The sequence below is a fragment of the Henckelia pumila genome, chromosome 1 (assembly GCF_033568475.1).
Source record: "Henckelia pumila isolate YLH828 chromosome 1, ASM3356847v2, whole genome shotgun sequence".
Lineage (NCBI taxonomy): Eukaryota > Viridiplantae > Streptophyta > Magnoliopsida > Lamiales > Gesneriaceae > Henckelia > Henckelia pumila.
This window is the reverse complement of record NC_133120.1, coordinates 177,215,483-177,233,466: the sequence shown is the minus strand read 5'-3', so window position 1 is coordinate 177,233,466 and position 17,984 is coordinate 177,215,483. Positions and strand designations below refer to the sequence as shown.

At 37.6% G+C, this 17,984-nt stretch overlaps 1 protein-coding gene across 1 annotated transcript; it reads left to right on the top strand.

Moving 5' to 3' along the window:
* The first annotated feature begins 10,622 nt into the window (after positions 1 to 10,622).
* On the top strand, positions 10,623 to 14,338 carry LOC140889482 (protein CONSERVED ONLY IN THE GREEN LINEAGE 160, chloroplastic). Its single transcript, XM_073297204.1, has 9 exons — positions 10,623 to 11,010; positions 11,370 to 11,419; positions 11,509 to 11,581; positions 11,681 to 11,776; positions 12,236 to 12,316; positions 12,406 to 12,497; positions 12,900 to 12,992; positions 13,940 to 14,008; positions 14,099 to 14,338. The coding sequence occupies exons 1-9, from the start codon at positions 10,642 to 10,644 to the stop codon at positions 14,235 to 14,237; spliced, it is 1,062 nt and encodes a 353-aa protein (XP_073153305.1). The 5' UTR covers positions 10,623 to 10,641; the 3' UTR covers positions 14,238 to 14,338.
* The last annotated feature ends 3,646 nt before the right edge of the window (positions 14,339 to 17,984 follow it).

Below are 17,984 nucleotides of genomic sequence, written 5' to 3'. Positions count from 1 at the left end.
TTTCTGTGCACATTGATGAAATCGGTTTATCAATCGGAGTCATGATGAATTTTATATTAATTTCTATAATAATGGGCTTGGCTTGTTGGGCTTAAGTTATGGATTGTGGGCCCTAAGAAGTTAGTGTCCTAATACAATTATAACTTAATCCAGTCTAGAAATTATATAAAGAGATGTGTGTAATTTTTGAAAACAACAATTCATTCTCTCCTTGGAATTTTTGAATTACACACTAAATATTTTAAGGGGATTTTCGAAATCCTCTACTCCTTTTTGAGATAATTCAGTCTGTGATTTTTGTGAAAAATTATATTCTGAATTGACAGATCAAATCTGTTTAATCTCATCGATAAACATCTGATTGATTTCTAGTGCAATCAATCAGAGGGTTTAAGTTTTCTGTTCGTGGGCCTAATTCCGGAGATTGATCGAGTAAGTCATCGGTTTCCGGGATTTACAAAAAGAGCAGATTAAATTCTGTTGGAGTCCATAATCAAGTCTTAGCTTGAAGAGGTAAAATATTTAACTGTGTTTATTAATTTACTTGCAACAATTTTAATCGTTAAGATTTGATACCCACGAATTGAATCGTTCCATATCGAAAAATAAAATTTTTAAACTTCCGCTGCTCCGGGTATCACATCCGTGTGATCAGAGAACGCGTGTTCCAACAATGTGATCCTTCAACTCCAGTTGAATCTGCAACATTAATCTTATTCAAAGAAGCTACCTGTGTAGTCAGTGCAGATAATTGAGCGATGATCGATGTTAGAGGATCCACTGCATACACTCCAACTGGCTTCTTGACTCCCGTACGCTCAGATGGCCATTGAAAACTGTTGATCGTCATCTACTCCAACATATCATAGGCATGTACATGGTCCTTTGCAAATATAGTACCTCTAGCCGCAGAATCCACATTCATCCTTGTAGGCGCATTCAGTCCGTTGTAAAACCACTCGATCTGTTCCCAATCTGCAAAATTGTGGTTAGGACAACTTCTAAGTAATTCTTTGTACCTTTCCCATGCCTCGTATAGCTGTTCAGTGTCCATCTGCTTGAATGTGCTGATTTCTATCTTTAGTTGGGTGGATTTGGCAGGAGAAAAATATTTTGCAAGAAATTTTTCTGCCATCCCCTCCCAAGTAGTGATGCTTCCAAGCGACAGTGATTGCAACCAACTCCTTGTTTGATCCCTGAGAGAAAAATAAAACAAGCGTAAGCGAATAATATCCTCAGAAACACCATTAATTTTTATCGTATCGGTTATCTCTAAAAAAGTGCGTAGGTGTAGGTGAGGATCAGCATTGGCGCTCCCATTAAATTGGTTTGATTGCACCATGTTGATTAACGCCGGCTTCAGTTCAAAATTATTGGCGTTAATGGTCCCTCGAGCGATTCCAGAATAGTGAGCCTGGATCGTCGGCCTGAAGTGATCTCTGATTGGCACCAAGGGAGGTTGTTGTGCTTCTTCTTCAGCCATTCTTTCAATTTCTTCTCTTCTAGCTCTTCTTAAAGCACGTACAGTGCGCTCGATCTCCGGATCAAAAAGTAGAGAATTCGCACTTTGAGATCGTCGCATAAACTGCAATTAAAAATAAGAAGAAATTAATTAGTAACTTAAAATAAAATAGATAAAACTCTAAATTAAAATCTAGACTAATTGGTAACAAGACTAAAAAATAATCAAAATTTACTCCCCGGCAATGGCGCCAAAAACTTGTTGTTAAAAATACTCGCAAGCGTACGAGTGTCAATTTGTAATATAGTGATAAAATCAGATATCGATCCCACAGGGAGTAAATTGAAAATATTCAGTGCTTGTAATTAAAATAGTCCAAACTTTATCTAGAAAATCAATATTTGAGAAATTTGCAATAAATAAATATAATCATGATGTTTTTGATAGCACGCACACAACTTTCAGAAATAATCAATCAGACAAAAATGGTCTAGAGGTATAGATTTCACCTGGTTTCAACAACAATCAATCCTAATTAATTTAGTTTCATGAATTCCAGTCAATTAATAGCCAAGAACATTTAAGTTTATTATTTCCCTCTCCCGAGCAACAAATAATTTTTATCAACTACAATTCAATTCCAATATCCCTATTAAGCATCTACTTGCAGTGATCTATCACAAAACAATGTTCTTTTTAAAAGCTCTGTTAAAATTATACACTCTCCCGAGCTGTATAAATAATTAACAGTGTATTTTCTATTTGTCCTATTCAAAATCTCCTCTCTCGAGTGCCATATTTGAAATAAATATTACAAATCAATTATTGATCAGATAATTGAAAAGACAATCAATTCTAGAAAAAAATAATTAATCTAGAAGAAACTCAATTCAATAAAATCAAAAATTCATGAAAGTGTCTATACCAGGTTCCATCCGACCTCTAGACTCCAAAAAATTAGTTCATAATAAAATTCTGAATAAAACAAAACATGTTCAAAAATCCAAACATATTCAGAATAAAATAAATAAAAGATAAAGGAAACAAATCCGTCGTTGACGTCGTGTCCGGTCGATCGATCTCCGTCTTCGTTCTTCAATTAAAAGCTCAAAAATCCTTCCAGAAATCTCACGATCAAGCCCTTTCTCTGATATGTACGTGTATTGTGTGTGTGGTGGCTCTCCTTTTTCTCACGATCAAAGAATTTCCTTTTATATAGCTCAGCAAAGCCCAAGAATAAATCCCATAAAAATTAATTGTCCGAGATAATAAAAACTCTCAGATTTCCGATCGGGGCGGGCGCTCAGTACACGGCGCGGGCGCGCCTTAAGTTCGAAATTCCAATTCTCCCAGAAACATAACAGCAGCGTGATAGCACATCACTCTTCTTCTTTAGCGCTTTAAGAAGCGCCAACTTTGAAGCCCAATTAGAAAAGCCCATTAACTATTCCTCTTCTTGTCTGATCGTTCTTTTATTTCTTTTCTCTTTATTTTCTTTTCTTTTCCAAATAAAATCAATAAATTCCTATAACCAAAAAAAAAAAACAACAAAACAACCACATAAATCTGCTCGAAACAAACAATTAACAATTAAAATCATATATAAATTAAGTGTATAAAATACACTTATCAACGTCCTTATCTGATATTGGAAGATTAGGAGTACTATCCCTGATTCTTCAAGGGATTCTTATCGTTGATAAAGCCGATTACTTCGCAGATTATGTTCTTTTGTTTGGACTTCATCTTATGATACCAGTTCTTTTTTATTGTAGAAGATATTGATTAGCGCTTTAGGACTTCTTATTTTCTTCTGGACTGATGATCTTCAGTGCCTGGAACTTCTTCTTATTGAGATTGTGGTATGTTATTGATCATAAGGATCCTTATTAGCTTGAGCTTCGAGACTGCTGAAGATGCTTGAGACTCAACGCCTGAATCTGGACTTTGAGCTCGCAGCGATCTTATTGATTAGAAGATCTGGTATCTATTTTCTTATGAGAAGATTTCCATAATCTTACTGATCTTGGAAGGTGTAGTAGTGGTTTCACCGTATAGAATGGGTATGAGAATGAGAAGATGATTAGAGACACTGAGGAATTTTTGATTGGGAATCTGATTCTATCCGGAGAGATCGAATGCAGTAGCGGATGCTCTGAGCCGAAAGATTTGTTTTTATTTTATCTACTATCGACTTTCTCCTTGATTGATGAATTCGGCACTTGTGGTTTAGAATTTGAAGCAAGTAGGAGTTCTATCAGCATTTTTCTTTTGAGCCGAATCGGAATTGATTGAGAAGATCAAGATCGTTCAGATATTTGATTTGACTTATCAGTATTCGTTGAAGAAAGTTAGAACTGAAAGCTGTCTGCAGTTGATACCAGAAAGATAACGACCGACGGTCTGTCATACAGTTTATTCTGGTTCAGAATGGGATAGATATCATGTTTGATCGGTGGTGAGACTGGTGTTTTCTGAAGATTTCGACTTTCAGAGAAGAGTCAGAGATGAGAAGAGAGATAGAAATCGTCTCGGAGATTGATTGAATCACACTAGAGTTTGAAGATGACGGGCGATCTTGCCTACATAGTTGTTTTATTCCGTCTCTTCCTGGATTTCACGAGGTGTTTTCCGTTTTTTTATGAGGATTATCACCAGATTCTCGTTGTTGAATTACCAGATCAAAATTTCTTTTTTCTCTTTAGCTGATGAGACCGGATTTGTTGAAGTGACGAATTGCTTGAGACAACTGATTCAGAGTATGACCGAATAGAGTAGCATCTCCATAGCCAAACCAATTCAGTTGTGTTTGTACAGTTGAGCAGATACGGATTTGAAGAAGCAGTTAGAAGAACATAGTTTGTTTGGAGCAGCAAATTCAGAGTTAGTCCTGAGAGAAGAATCTTTATTGCAGTTTTGACTCCATCTCGATCTTATGAGATTGAACCGTTTAGATTTCGAGGACGAAATCTATTCTTAGAGGGGGAGAATTGTAACACCCAAATTTATATTAATTGACTTTATTTGAGATAATCGGAGATTACAGAGTTCAAGAGTCGAATTGATTTTGATCAGGGTCCTTTTTGCAAATTTTGAAATTTTCAGGGGCTAAAATTCAATTTTGGACTTTGTTAGATATTTAAGCATGTTTGACTTGGTCTTATTCATTCTTCACCATCTCCCTCGTGCCTCCTCCCTCTCCAGACCCCATGGACGTCCCTTTGAGCTTCCAAAATTCTTCCCGAGCTCTATCCGTCCATTGGAAATTATTTCTGAAGGCAGATTAGCGATCACGGCAACGAGAGCTCCATTTTACCGTAAGTATTTCTCCGATCAGATACGTTTTGTTTTTTGGATGTTGTTAGAATCGTTTGAGATTCGAGTATGTTGTTCTTGGCAGAGTTCTGATCATTTATTATCTGTCGGTTTTGAATTTGAGCGTCGTTCGGAATTGTTATGATTTTTGCAAGCCTTTATTCGAAATTTGGGTTTGAGATTTGTTGGGTTTGAGCTTTTGTTGTGGTTTTAGCATTGTTATGAGTTGTTTGAGATGCTATACTGTTGTCTGTATTTCCGGTTTGATCAGTTATAGCCGTTATGCCGTCAGTTTGAGTTTTGGAATATCAATCATTTATATTGATGAGATTTTGGATTTAGGAGTTGGAATTGAGTTTGAATGGTTTGAATTGGATAGATTGACTTTGGAATTATTTTATATCTCCTTTCAGATTCAATTGCAGATCGTGGAGTCCTGAATTGACAGAATTCGAATCGTTGTAGAAGTGATCAAGGTTTGGTATCGAGGTTACTCTATTCCTTGACTTGTATCGAATGATGTTTGATTGAGCCTTTTGTGCTTGTAGTTTGTCCGGTTTGCAGCTACGTCAATCAAAGAAGAGGTAAAAGACGACATCGTTTGGAATGGGACGAGTTCTCGAATCGGAGTTATATTCGATAGTCCCGAAGAAATCACATACTTGCATGCTACTTGAAGTTTATGTTGTTTGTTGTTTGATTTGCACTTGCATTCATATTGAGCCAACTACCTTTGTTTTGCGGGCAAGAGAGGCCCAGAAGAGTTAGATGTTTTGTGGGCTATAGTTGAGTGACATTGGTTAGCAGATTTTTACCAATTGTCGAGAAACACTCTCTATAGGTGCCCAGAGTCAAGTGGAGTAAAATATGCACCGTCCACTTTGATCGGAAGAGTCGGTGAGTTGGTGATATTTTATCCTCGGGATCCCAAATAAGAGAAGAGAACCTTTACCTTGTGATTATCCAGATTTGATAATCCTGATTTTAAAGACATGCATTGCATTTTATGCATTTTGATTTGGAGTTATTGACATGCTATTGAAATCCTTGTCTCGTTGTTGCATATATCGCATTCGATATATTATTTGATATGCATGTTCTGTCTCTTTTACTGGGAATTATATTCTCACCGGATTTATCCGGCTGTTGTCTTGTCTTTGTATGTGTGCTTGGCAACAGGTGGGGCAGGACCGAGTCAGAAGCAGCATGGCTAAGGGTTGAGTCGATTAGAAGTGAGACTTGGTGTTTTAGGAGTTGAATTTATTTTCAAACTCGATTTGTATTTTGGATTGTAAACTTAGATTGGAAGCATGTTCTATTAGTTTGGATTGGATGTATAACTTTAGAACTATCTCGTGTTGTAGTATGCATGTTGGAAGTGTTGATGCATGTTTTAGATTGAAGTTTTGAATGTGATTTGAATGGTAGCAAGCCTGCCCTGTTTTCTGTTGTTTTTCTGGGAAAAGGGCGCGCTCGATCGCATGAGTTCGTCGGATCGAGCGCGGCCCTTAATTTGTCGAGGCAGCAACTTCGTGAAAATGGTGCGCTCGATCCTACGAGTTCGTAGGATCGAGCGCGGCACTATTCATGCAAAAAAAATAAATAAATTCCTTTGCTTTTATTCTTGGATCTTATATGCTTAATTATTTTTTATCCCGAGATTAGATGATTAGAACCGAGGTCTCACAACTTTCAACAGGTTCATCCAGGTAAGTAACCCTCCCATGGACACCCTTTCATATTTGTCACAGGTGCAAATCTTTTTTAGCTCCCCTTCTCCCTCAGAAGCATCATGAGCAAGACACCTTTAGATTTGAAGATATCATCAGAGCTAGTGGTTACCAACAACTGTTTAAATCTTTTCTCCCTTTTCACTAGCCTTCTGGTGATAGTGCAGATAGGAGGGGGGAAGGAGTCTGCCTGAATCTCCGCAACCTCTCAATTTGAAGCTAAGTACGCATCATCTTCTGAAAGACGATGTCCTTATACCTGGACTTCCTCTCTTCTAGGACGGCTTGCTTGAACTACGTTACCATGTCTTCCAGAGAAGGCAACTTTGATAAACCAGCGTTATCCATTTCAAATTTCTAACTTCTTAAACTTTTGATTTACTTGTGCAGTGTATTTCAATCCCAACAATTAGCTCTGCTTTTATACAGCTCTCTTCAAAAGATTAAGAGTTGGAATGATTAATTTCCGCCTTGCCTGGTGTCTCTTCAGTGACTTGGGTCACATGTAGAGTTACATCCTTATTGGTTACAGTGCATAAATTTTTAATTTATTTAATAAAGACCATTGTGTAAATCCTGATAAAATGAATATCATCCAGTACAAAGATCTCCTCTGCCACATATTGAGGGGGAATCATTGGAAAATTATGATTTTATCCTAATGACTGACATATATCCAGTCATTACATATATTTAAGGGATTATTTATTTTTGGGCCTAATTATTTTTTGGCGTCAAAGTGTGAATTATTTCCTCTCTTAGCGCTCACTTTCAAATTTTGAAATTTGAAAAGTGCTGACTCTGTGACTCATGCACTTATCACTAGGGGGCTCATCGAATACTATACATGCTAACTGCTCTCCACTCATTCAACTTACGCTCTATTACACTCTAATTTCTCTTATCTCTCAATATATCGAACACTTTGAGTGCAAAATTTCTCCTGTGCTACTTTGTGTTAATTGCAAAATATCAACGATGGCCGACCATGCAAATTCTCTATCTTTTGATTTTTAAATCATCAATAGTGTCCAGAACGAACGATTCACTACCATCGTGAATATGCTTGAAGAATCTGGGATTCGAACGTTCTTGACTTGTGGCTCCAATTACTCAACCTCTATGGTCACTGAGTTTTTCAAGAATGCATATGCAACATGGATGCATCTGCAGCACTGTTTTGGGCTCAAACTACTCCATCTTGACAAAACTCTTTGGAGACTTACTGGAACTGTCTACCGCTGGAATAAACAACCTATCGAATGTGCTCAATGGTAACATGGACATTTGGGCTCAGCAATTTTCTCTTACAGATGTTCCATTCTGGATCCTATCTACAAGATGGACCTAAAAGTGGAATACAGGTGGCTGGCCAACATTGTCCAAAATAGTGTGCTAGCCAAAGTAGGGACTTTTGAGAAAATCACTTGGAGAAACTACAGGCCATGGTACTGAGCGCCTCCAAGATACAAATCAATTGTTCAAATATACTCTTTCATATTTTCTCTGAAATGGTTTGAGGCAAGAATCAGTCACAGGAATTTGCTATTCAAATTTGTTATTTGTTGAGTAAGCAGAAGGACAACGTGGTTATGGATGAGCCACTGACATCTGCCAAAGTGATGAATGGTGTATTCATCAGTGGATTCATCAAAAGGAATACTGATGATCCGACTCAACACCCAAATAAAATTCAAGTATCAAAGTCTCAAACTTCAGTTGCACAATTTAAGTTTAGTAAGAAGCGAACGGGAATAATCAAAAGAAAACTGACCATGATTGCATCCGATGAAGAAGAAAATTTAGAGCATGCTCTGTTGATCAATGTATTTTCAAAACAACGAACACCAGAAAAGACTGCCACAACTATTGATGTCTTTGTAAAAGCTGCAGTAGTCGAATCACTAAAGCTAATTGGTGTTGAACCAGTCCGCAAGATGATTTCACCTAAAAGGCTCAAGTTTATCGAGAACATAAATGATCCTCTTCGACCTGCACCTGCCCCTGCCAGAACAATTTTTCAAGGAATTAGACTTGTGGAAGAAAATGTTGTTACCATGGATTCTGGTTTACTTGGACTTAAAGACAAAGGCAAAGCACTGATGGAAGCTAGTCCAAAGAGACAAACACCAGTTCAAACTGCCATCGATCTAACTATCTCATTAGTAGACAAGGCTGTAGCAAAGAGAATGGATCTCTTTTATGAGTGGGTGAAGTACATGACTATCACTCATTTATCTACAATCATTGAAGAAAAGTCACTCAAAAGAGTAACTAATTTGGAAGATTTGCTGCTCAAGTGGGAGGAGACCCAGAGGGTATCCGAGGTTCTTGTCCGACGCAATTTCATTCTTCAACAACTTAGAGAAAGTCTACTCCGCTTCATGATTCAGAGGAAAAGAGACAATTTTGTGTCTATTGCACCAACTGCTCAAGATGATTCTGTTGTAATATCTCAACTAGAACAGGATGCTCATCATATTTCAACCATTATCCAGTTGATGAGAGACGAGTTCAACCTACCACAAGTAAAAACAGGTGAACATCTTGACGATGTCTATGATGACGGAGAAATTATGATCAAAGAGATTGAAGAAGGTGTTTCTGATTCCGATGACATTGAATCTGATGAAGAGACACAACCGAACGCTGCTGATGAGAATGATACTTCATTCGAGTCAACATCCCCATCCAAGGATCCTCCAACTGCTCCATCCATTACCATATCTCAGGTACCTGTTTTACTTGAAATTTTTTTTGCTCTACCTATAGAAGAAAGAACTTCAACTACCGATATCTCCTGAAAGGTGTCAGACAATACAACAGGTATAGGGCTGAGTGACCCTACGAGAAAGGCTATCTCGAAGAAGATACGACTCAATGTATACGTGCACATGCAATATGTATGAAAAATAGTAAAACATGTATCATGGCTCATAAATACAACATATAAGAATACATACACCATTGGCAATCTTAGTCAGTACTTACGTACCTTTAGTAGTAGATAAAGTCTAATCAGATTCTAGGTTCCAAGACTACAGTTAAGTAATTATCATGTCACTAAACATATTTTAAAAGCCTTAAGTAAGCTAACAGATACTCCTATATTTAAATAGGATTCTCGGACCATACATTCGTCCGTCGTCAGCTCGTTGATGTCGATAACCTAGTTTCTACTCACAGATGCTATTCCAAAAGCACCTTACGATTATCATCGAGCCATCTATTTATAGACTGATCAAGAAGGAAATTCAGGAATTTGTGTCTTAAAAATGAAGCTGCGAGCCCCTATTTATAGGCGGAGTTTGGAAGCTTCAAACTGGATTTCGGATGTTCCGAACTCTACATCAAGTCACGTATCTGGTTGGCTGAGTTCGGACCTTCCGAACCCTGCATGCAATTGCTGATTCATAATGGTTCAGACATATATGGGAAATTTGGCTTGGACTGAGATTGGATATTCCGATCATGGGTTCCTCAGCTTCCAAGCCAACCATGCACAATTTGTTGCTTCCGAAGTGTAAGAGTTTGTACCTTTCGAACTATCCTCGCATCCAAAGTTATAAGATGCACAGTTCGGTGCTTCCAAGCTGTAGTTCGAATCTTTAGAACTCTCCGGTGGTCCCTAAGTCCAGAATATATATTTTAATTTCATTTAATACCTTGATTTAATTAATTAATTAATAACTCTTAATCATATTTATTATTTAATCAACTTAAAACAGAGAACGACTTACTACATATTTAGTATTCTAATTTGATTATGTATAATATAATCGACATTAAAAAATTTATATTAATTTGATATAAAAAAATGATTAATATTAAAATTTCCTTTTTAATATAAATAATGAAAAAAACGTCTAAAAAAGTATGAAAACATTAAATTACAATAAAATGATATTTTGATCAAGTTTTAGTATATAAAATTATTAATTAAGAGAGTAAATTTGGAATGTTAGAGTATTGTTTAAGGTTATAATATATTTTGTATTGAATTTTTTAAGGGCACTTAAAATGTAAGATAAGTGACAATGTTAAAGAGGATGTTTGTTATTTCAAAATTTATTTGGATTTTTTTTATAATTAATCCAGTAAAATATCTTTAAAGATAGGTAGGTAGATAGAAAGATGAAAGGGAGTGATTTGCCTCACGCACTCAACACACTAATGGCAGCCGTTGGCTGTTGCCTATCCATCACACAGCCCACGTCGCAAGACTCTTCAAACACTTGGCCGCCGGAACAATCATTTGCTTCGAGGCCTCCTACCAAGGTTTTACTGCCCAACGGGAAGCCATTGAAGTGGTCTACTGGCGTGGCCCCTGGGGAATATGGGGGCCCTCCAACTTCCTCCAAGCTCAGGAAATACTGGGGTGGTGATGAAGACCCTCTTGCCTCCGACGACTACCTGTGGAACAAAGAATTCATGGGCCGCATGAAGAAGTTCGTTCAAGATTCTGATGATGACGATTCTGACCCCCCCTTACAATCTGCTAAGCTTCGTTCCTTTATCTTCTGGTTTCAATTAACATTTTTGGTGTTTTTCACTGTTCCGATGGATCAAATAAAAATGGGAATTTTACTTACTTGCGGGTTTTTTTGTATTCGGGATTTAGATTCTCCTACTGATACAGTTTTGTTGTAATAATGTTCTCTATGGGTGCTTTGTTATTACCTCGTTATCTGTTTGACAGTTGCCTGAAGTAGGCGTTCTTGATTTTTTCAAGGGAAATGCATGTTTTTCTGTTCAGCTGTTGCTGTGCTATTATTCTCTTTCTTCGTTGCTGTTTGATTTCTCTCATTTGTGTGTATTCGCTGATTTGATACCTGATGCTTTATGGGATTGATTGTAAACAGGAGGTGCCTTCTGGATTTCTTAGCTTGAATAGAGTAATGAGCTTGGACGAGTATGCAAAATTTTCAGTGTTTTTAATTCGCATGTTGTTGGGACTATATGCTGTATAACCGTGTGTGAATTCCACCTTTGAGGTTGCAGTTTGGAGTTGGACTTGAGCAGTGAGTTAGCCGCAACATCAGATGCCACAGTTGATCTGAAAATCGAGGAACAGGTACACGAAATTTTAGGATTCCTTTATGGTTTTTAGTTTTATGATATGTTACTAGTCAATGTTTTCATAGCATACCATCTGTTGTTAAATGATATTTAGGTTGTTACAACTGTTGGTCGAAGATGGAAAGCAGCTCCTACACGTCGTGAGCAAGAGAAATGGGATAGGGCGACTAAGGCTACAACTGGAGGCAGTGTGGGTCATCTATCTCTTTTAGATTTTACTGTTTTTTGTGACTGCTTTAGATTTCTTGTACTGCTAAATTGACTTGCTGATTTTGAAGCGTATTACCAGTGTTTGTAATCTTGTTCAACATTGTGGAGGAAAGTTCAAAAATAAATTAAAATCATTAAAAAAAACTGCCTTCCATGCATTTTCCTTTCAAAAGAAATTACTATCCATCTGTAAAAGACTTAAAATTCCGTGCAAGGCAATGATACAAGATAAAGATAGAAGTACAATTAACATTTGTACACCATAGGACATCTTTGTAGAAGCATCCCCTTAAGTTTTTTTCATTTTTGGCAAGCAAACATAAGAAATGTTTTCCTCTTATGGTTTTCTGATTGAATATAGGAATGATGATTTACTGACTGGAATCCAGAGTTCCATGCATATCCTAACAGAATGCTTCTGATTATTCTATTTCTGCAGGATGTAATGGTTCGAGAGTCGAGGCGTCCTAGAGGTGATCCAGAAGTTTTGGCATCAATGTCGAAGGAACAATATTACAAGGTAGTCATTAATAGCCATCGATAATATTCCATATCCTAACGTTCTTCATAATTAGGAGCTCTCAAATTTCTCCTGATTTGTTGTTTCAGTTGAAGAACAAATTGCAATTACTCACTATAGGACTTGGCGGTGTTGGATTGATTTCGACCTATGTTTCTTACTCTCCTGTAATTTCTGCAAGGTACTTTAATTTCTGCATTTATTTCAGAAATTTATCATTAATCATTTTGTCAGTGTTTCCTCGCATAAGGATTTTCTTGTCAATGACATGTTTTGGGTGTAAATTTATAGATTAGCATGAGTTTAATTATATTGATTGAATCGACCAATTGGTCTTCATCTCTATGTTGCTGCATTCAAATGATATAGTGTCAGTTGTTCTTTGGATTTTCGGCCCTAGCCTCCCTTGCAAATGCCATGATTACTGAGCTCTAATTATCTATTTTCTATTCATACATATCTAAGGTTTCAGCACAATGACTTCAAAAGGTGATGAAAGTCATAGCTGCGGCCAGTACCATGTTCCAGTTATTGTCCTTGATTTAATGTTTAGTACATAACAGCATATTTGATGTGTATTCAGTTATGGCGTTGGGTTGCTCGGTTCATTGGCATACATGCGGATGCTTGGGAATAGTGTGGATTCTTTGGCGGATGGAGCAAAGGGCCTCGTAAAGTATGTGTTCTTTTTGCCATTTTCCTCAGATTTGAGAATCTTTTAGTAGCTTTTTCTCCTTTGCCTATGTTATTTATGGAATGAAACAACATTTCTTCCGAAATAGATGTGTACGACAGAAGTTGTGGACTTCCAAATTATACATATATGATGTAATGATATGGATTGAATGTCAATATGTAACAGTTACTGTCACCTTGGTAATCTTGAAAATATATCTAAAAAATGTGAGCCTTGTGGGTTTAAGCAAGAAACAATGTAGAACTATGGCATATGATGCTTGTGAAAACTGATGTGGTTGAACTTTGAAGGATCTATTGACCGGAATGACTAGAATGTTCAATTCGTATATCTAGATATTATGATAATTAGGGACGATTTGAATTACTAGTGATCATGTATTTCATTAGAAAACAAACATATCTTGTGGATTACCACCTTCTTCGTGATACTGTCTTAAACGAGATAATCAACACTACGTTTACACCTTTTGAGCAGAATTGTATATCTTTCACAAAAGACTTGGTAGTAGGCTAATTCTCCAAGATAGGCGTTGGGGATTAATTTATAAATGTTTCACTGTTCGAGGATACCTTGCTTTGCTACACTAGAAAATACGTCTAGGTGTTGGTATTTGCGAGCCCTTTAGTTATATAATTCTGCTGTGTATTTCTTCTGTAAGACAGAGAGCCTGAACAAATTATTCAATCACTATTTTTCTTCTCAACGTAAGTATTTAAGTGCAGTATTAGTTCATGGATAAGCGAAGGAGCATTAACATTTGCATCAAACTCGAAATACATTTCCAATGCTTGTGATCTGCTCTGCATGTCACAATTTTTGTGGACGGTTTGCCAATCTATTGGAGCTCCTTCATGTGTTTTTTGGTCATCATTACAAATCTCTGCCTCGTTTTTGTTGGTTCATGTAAGCATATTTATGTTCAGGGGAGCCATTGGACAGCAACGGGTACTAGTTCCAGTCGTCCTGGTGATGTTATATAATCGATGGAACCAGTAAGACTTTGAGAGAGCGTAGTTTTGCATGCGTCTTCCACGATAATTATCACAAATTTTGTATTACTCTGATAATGTGTGCATTCTCAGGATCTTAGTGCCGGATTATGGAGTCGTGCCCCTTCACTTGATTCCCGTGCTCGTGGGATTTTTTACGTACAAGATTGCTACTTTTATGCTAGCCATTGAGGAGGCTATTAACGGAGCCACTGGAAAAACACAAGCTTGATTCGATATATTTGTCCTCAAATGTTATCGCTGCCGAGTGAATCTATACATGTACACATGATTATACAGGTCAAATTTATACAATGGTGATTCTTATAAGCCTCTTCAGTTATCCGTCTTTTGGTCATTTTTTGCGTATTGCAAATGATTGTTGTTTTTTGTCTTGTAGAAATATAATCGAAAGATGAGGCATGAATTGATTCTTTAGACGCTCACATTCTTAACTGGAAGAACAATTGATTTTTTACACACTCGCTCCCTATTGATTTTGTTGTATTTGTCTGTGTGTTAATTAAGTAGAGGCCTCAATTTTACACTATAGGATACTCTTTAATAATCTAAATAGAGCTCGGGTGTGCTTGAATTTTGAATTCTTAGACTTGTTTGTACGAACAAAATTCAAATGAATTTTAAATCCACTGACGTTGAGTTTTTTTTTTTTTTTTTTTGAGAATAAAAATCCATTAACATTTAACCTGAAACAATGTCTTTAGAAACATCTTTTAACTAAATAGGGATTGAGTCATGAAAATCCAAATTAGCTTGAAGGGTGAGAGTCTAGGGGTGCAAACGAACTGAATCTGTTCGTGAGTTTTACGAGCCCGTTCGATAAATATTTGATTCGTATTTGAGCTTATCGAACTCGAGCCGAATTCGAACCCGTTCGAACTTTTTTTCGAGCCGAGCTCGAGCTGAAATTACTCTGTTCGATAGTTCGCGAGCCTTAATATTTAATTAATATAATATAATTATATAATAATATATATAAATTTCGAGCCTTCGAACCATAATATCCGAATAGTTCACGAATAGGTTCGAATATTTCAAACCGAACTCGAATATTTCAAACCGAACTCGAACTTCATTTCGAGCCGAACTCGAGCCAAAATATTTGAAATTATCGAACTTCGAATCGAGCTCGAACTCGAATATACTCTTATCGAGCCGAATTCGAACCTTAAAATTTTACCATTATTCGACTCGATTCGGTTCGTTTGCACCCCTAGGTGAGACCCTGATTGGCTAAAACATGGGCTACTGAGTTTGCCTCACGAGGGCAAAACAAAACAGAAGCCTCAATTGTGTTTGAGCAAACCGACTGAATAGATGTAACAAGATGTACCTCCATTGAGAAAGACTGAGGTTTTTGGAGGTCCTGGACAACTGTCAAAGCATCCATCGAGAGCATTGAAAAGTTTACGCTGCCACGGTGCTTTCTTTAACGGCATACATTTCAGAGAGATGTTATGTGAAGCAGCCAAGAAGACACCAAAATAGAGCGAAAACGACTACTCCCGCCTCATCTCTACCAAGTACCCCCACTCCAAATAATCTAACGATGGAACAACAACAGCATCAACATTTATTTTAATAACACCGTGAGGAGGTGGATTCCAAGGTGATGAAATGGGAGAATATTGAGGGAGTGGAACCTTCGACTTCGTCTTACTTGCTTCCAAAAAAGACCCCTAAGTGCGACCCGCCCTAGCAATAACACCGTTGCATTAGTCCGTTGGCCCCCAAACACAACCCGATTACGCTCCATCCACACACTCCAACAAACCATCCCAAAAATCCCAAGATCATCTGCGTGCCCAAAATCAGATATCCAACAAAAAAGGTCAACAAAAAATCCACTCCTAAAATGGGACAGAAGTGGCCAGATGGCTGTAAGTTTCCCAGAAGTTCTTACCTTCTTGCAATACCATAATGCATGAGAGTTGTCTTCAGGGAAAGTATTACAGGGAGGGCAGAACGGAGTCACTTGAACACCCCGAAAGGTAAGATTAACTAACAGAGTCACTTGAACACCCCGAAAGCTAAGAGTAACTCGAACCGGAAGAGTGTCATATATTGCCTGCCACAAATGAGTCTTTATTTTGTTCGGAATACTTAAGTTCCATAATTTACGCAAACCTCGTGTTAATCCAGAAATATTCCCCTGGCTACTCGCTTCTCCATGATCTGCAGCTAGGCGGTAACCCGATTTCACAGTATATTCTCCTTTGGATTCATAGTGCCATACAATTATATCATTACCTCCGCTATGCCCAGGCGATATGCGTGAAATTTCAGCCTGATCAATTGGCCATAACACTTCTCGAATAGTATGCCAATCCCAATCTCCAGTAAATGTCTTCAGATCACGAACTTTCAAAATCATCAATGAAGGATTAGGAGTCGTAATGGGTTTAAAAGTGTTTGGCCGCAGTAACCAATGATCGTGAAAAACATAGACATCGCTGCCAGAAGCTATACGCCACCGAATTCCCCGAGATAGAAGTTTTCGTTCCCATAGAATGCTGCGCCATACAAAGGAAGGATTATGTCCAGTGATAGCATTAAGGAAATGAGCATGGGGAAAATATTTTGCCTTCATTATCCGGTTCAAAAGAGATTCTGGATGAGACAGAATGCACCAAGCCTGTTTTGCTAGAAGAGCTTGATTAAAAGCTGAAAAATCTTGAAAACCCATTCCTCCATGAAATTTAGATTGACATAATTTCTGCCAGCGAATCCAATGAATATTTTTGCTTGATCCTGATTCTCCCCACCAAAAATTCTCAACCAATCCTTGAAGGCATTGACAAAAAACAACAAGAAGCTTGAAAACACTCATGGTATAGATGGGTGAAGCTTGAGCCATTGCTTTAATGAGGACTTCACTGGCTCTTCCATCCTTGCAACTTATGCCTCAATCTTTCCTTCAGCCCCTCACAAATATGCTGTTTACTTCTTCCTACAAACTCTGGGAGACCGAGATAGGATTCATAAGAATCATTATGAGGCATATTCAAAAAAGAGAACACCATATCTTTAACTGCTATAGAAGAATTTGGGCTGAAAGTAATATTAGATTTCTGAAAATTAATTGTTTGTCCAGAAGCTTGCTCATAGGATGAAAGGATGTCTCTAATATTTTCACAAGTTGATTGATCTGCCACCCCAAATATGAGTGTATCATCCGCCAAAAAAAGATGAGATACGTTTGGGCTGTTGCGTGCACATTTTATACCTTGAATACGTCCTTGATCCACCCGTTAACGGAGAAGACTTGATAACCCCTCTGAGCATAATAAAAATAGATAAGGCGAGAGCGGACACCCTTGCCGAAGACCGCTGGAAGGCCTAAAGTTTTCAGAGGATTGACCATTGATTAGAAAGGAGAAACTGGTGGTACTGAGAAAATCCATCACGTTATTAATCCACCTTTCAGAAAAACACAACCTAACCATAACAGCACATAAATAAGCCCACTCCACCCTATCATATGCCTTGCTCATATCCAACTTGAGCAATACTCTCTGTAGAGGGTGAAGACGTATCTCAAGTGTGATGCGTCTTCTAGTCCCTCAAGTCCAAGTGCAATACTCTCTGTAGAGGGTGAATTTGAGGTAAATAGAGATTCAAAATGAGCTTTGAGTATAGAAGATATAAAATTTGGTTCATAGATACATTCTTGTGTGGATGACAAAATACCCTTCATATGTTTGTTTTTACGTCGATTAGATGCCTTGCGATGAAAATATTTGGTATTGCGATCCCCACCACCAAGCAGTCCACTCGAGCACGTTGTTTCCAATAACACTCTTCAAGAGCAAGGAGACGGTCCAATTGATTTTCCAAAGCACCCACATGGTTAAGATGTCTGTGATTAAAAGGATCATCATTCAATGAAGATATTTTTCTTTGTAACTCCCAAAACTTCCGAGGAATGTAGCCAAAAATTTGTCGGCCCCAACATTTT

Coding starts and splice junctions, on each gene's coding strand:
- LOC140889482 (XM_073297204.1), top strand. CDS start 10,642: ATGAAAGGGAGTGATTTGCCTCACGCACTCAACACACTAATGGCAGCC. Junction 11,582..11,680: donor ATCTGAAAATCGAGGAACAG/GTACACGAAATT, acceptor AATGATATTTAG/GTTGTTACAACTGTTGGTCG. Junction 11,777..12,235: donor AGGCTACAACTGGAGGCAGT/GTGGGTCATCTA, acceptor CTATTTCTGCAG/GATGTAATGGTTCGAGAGTC.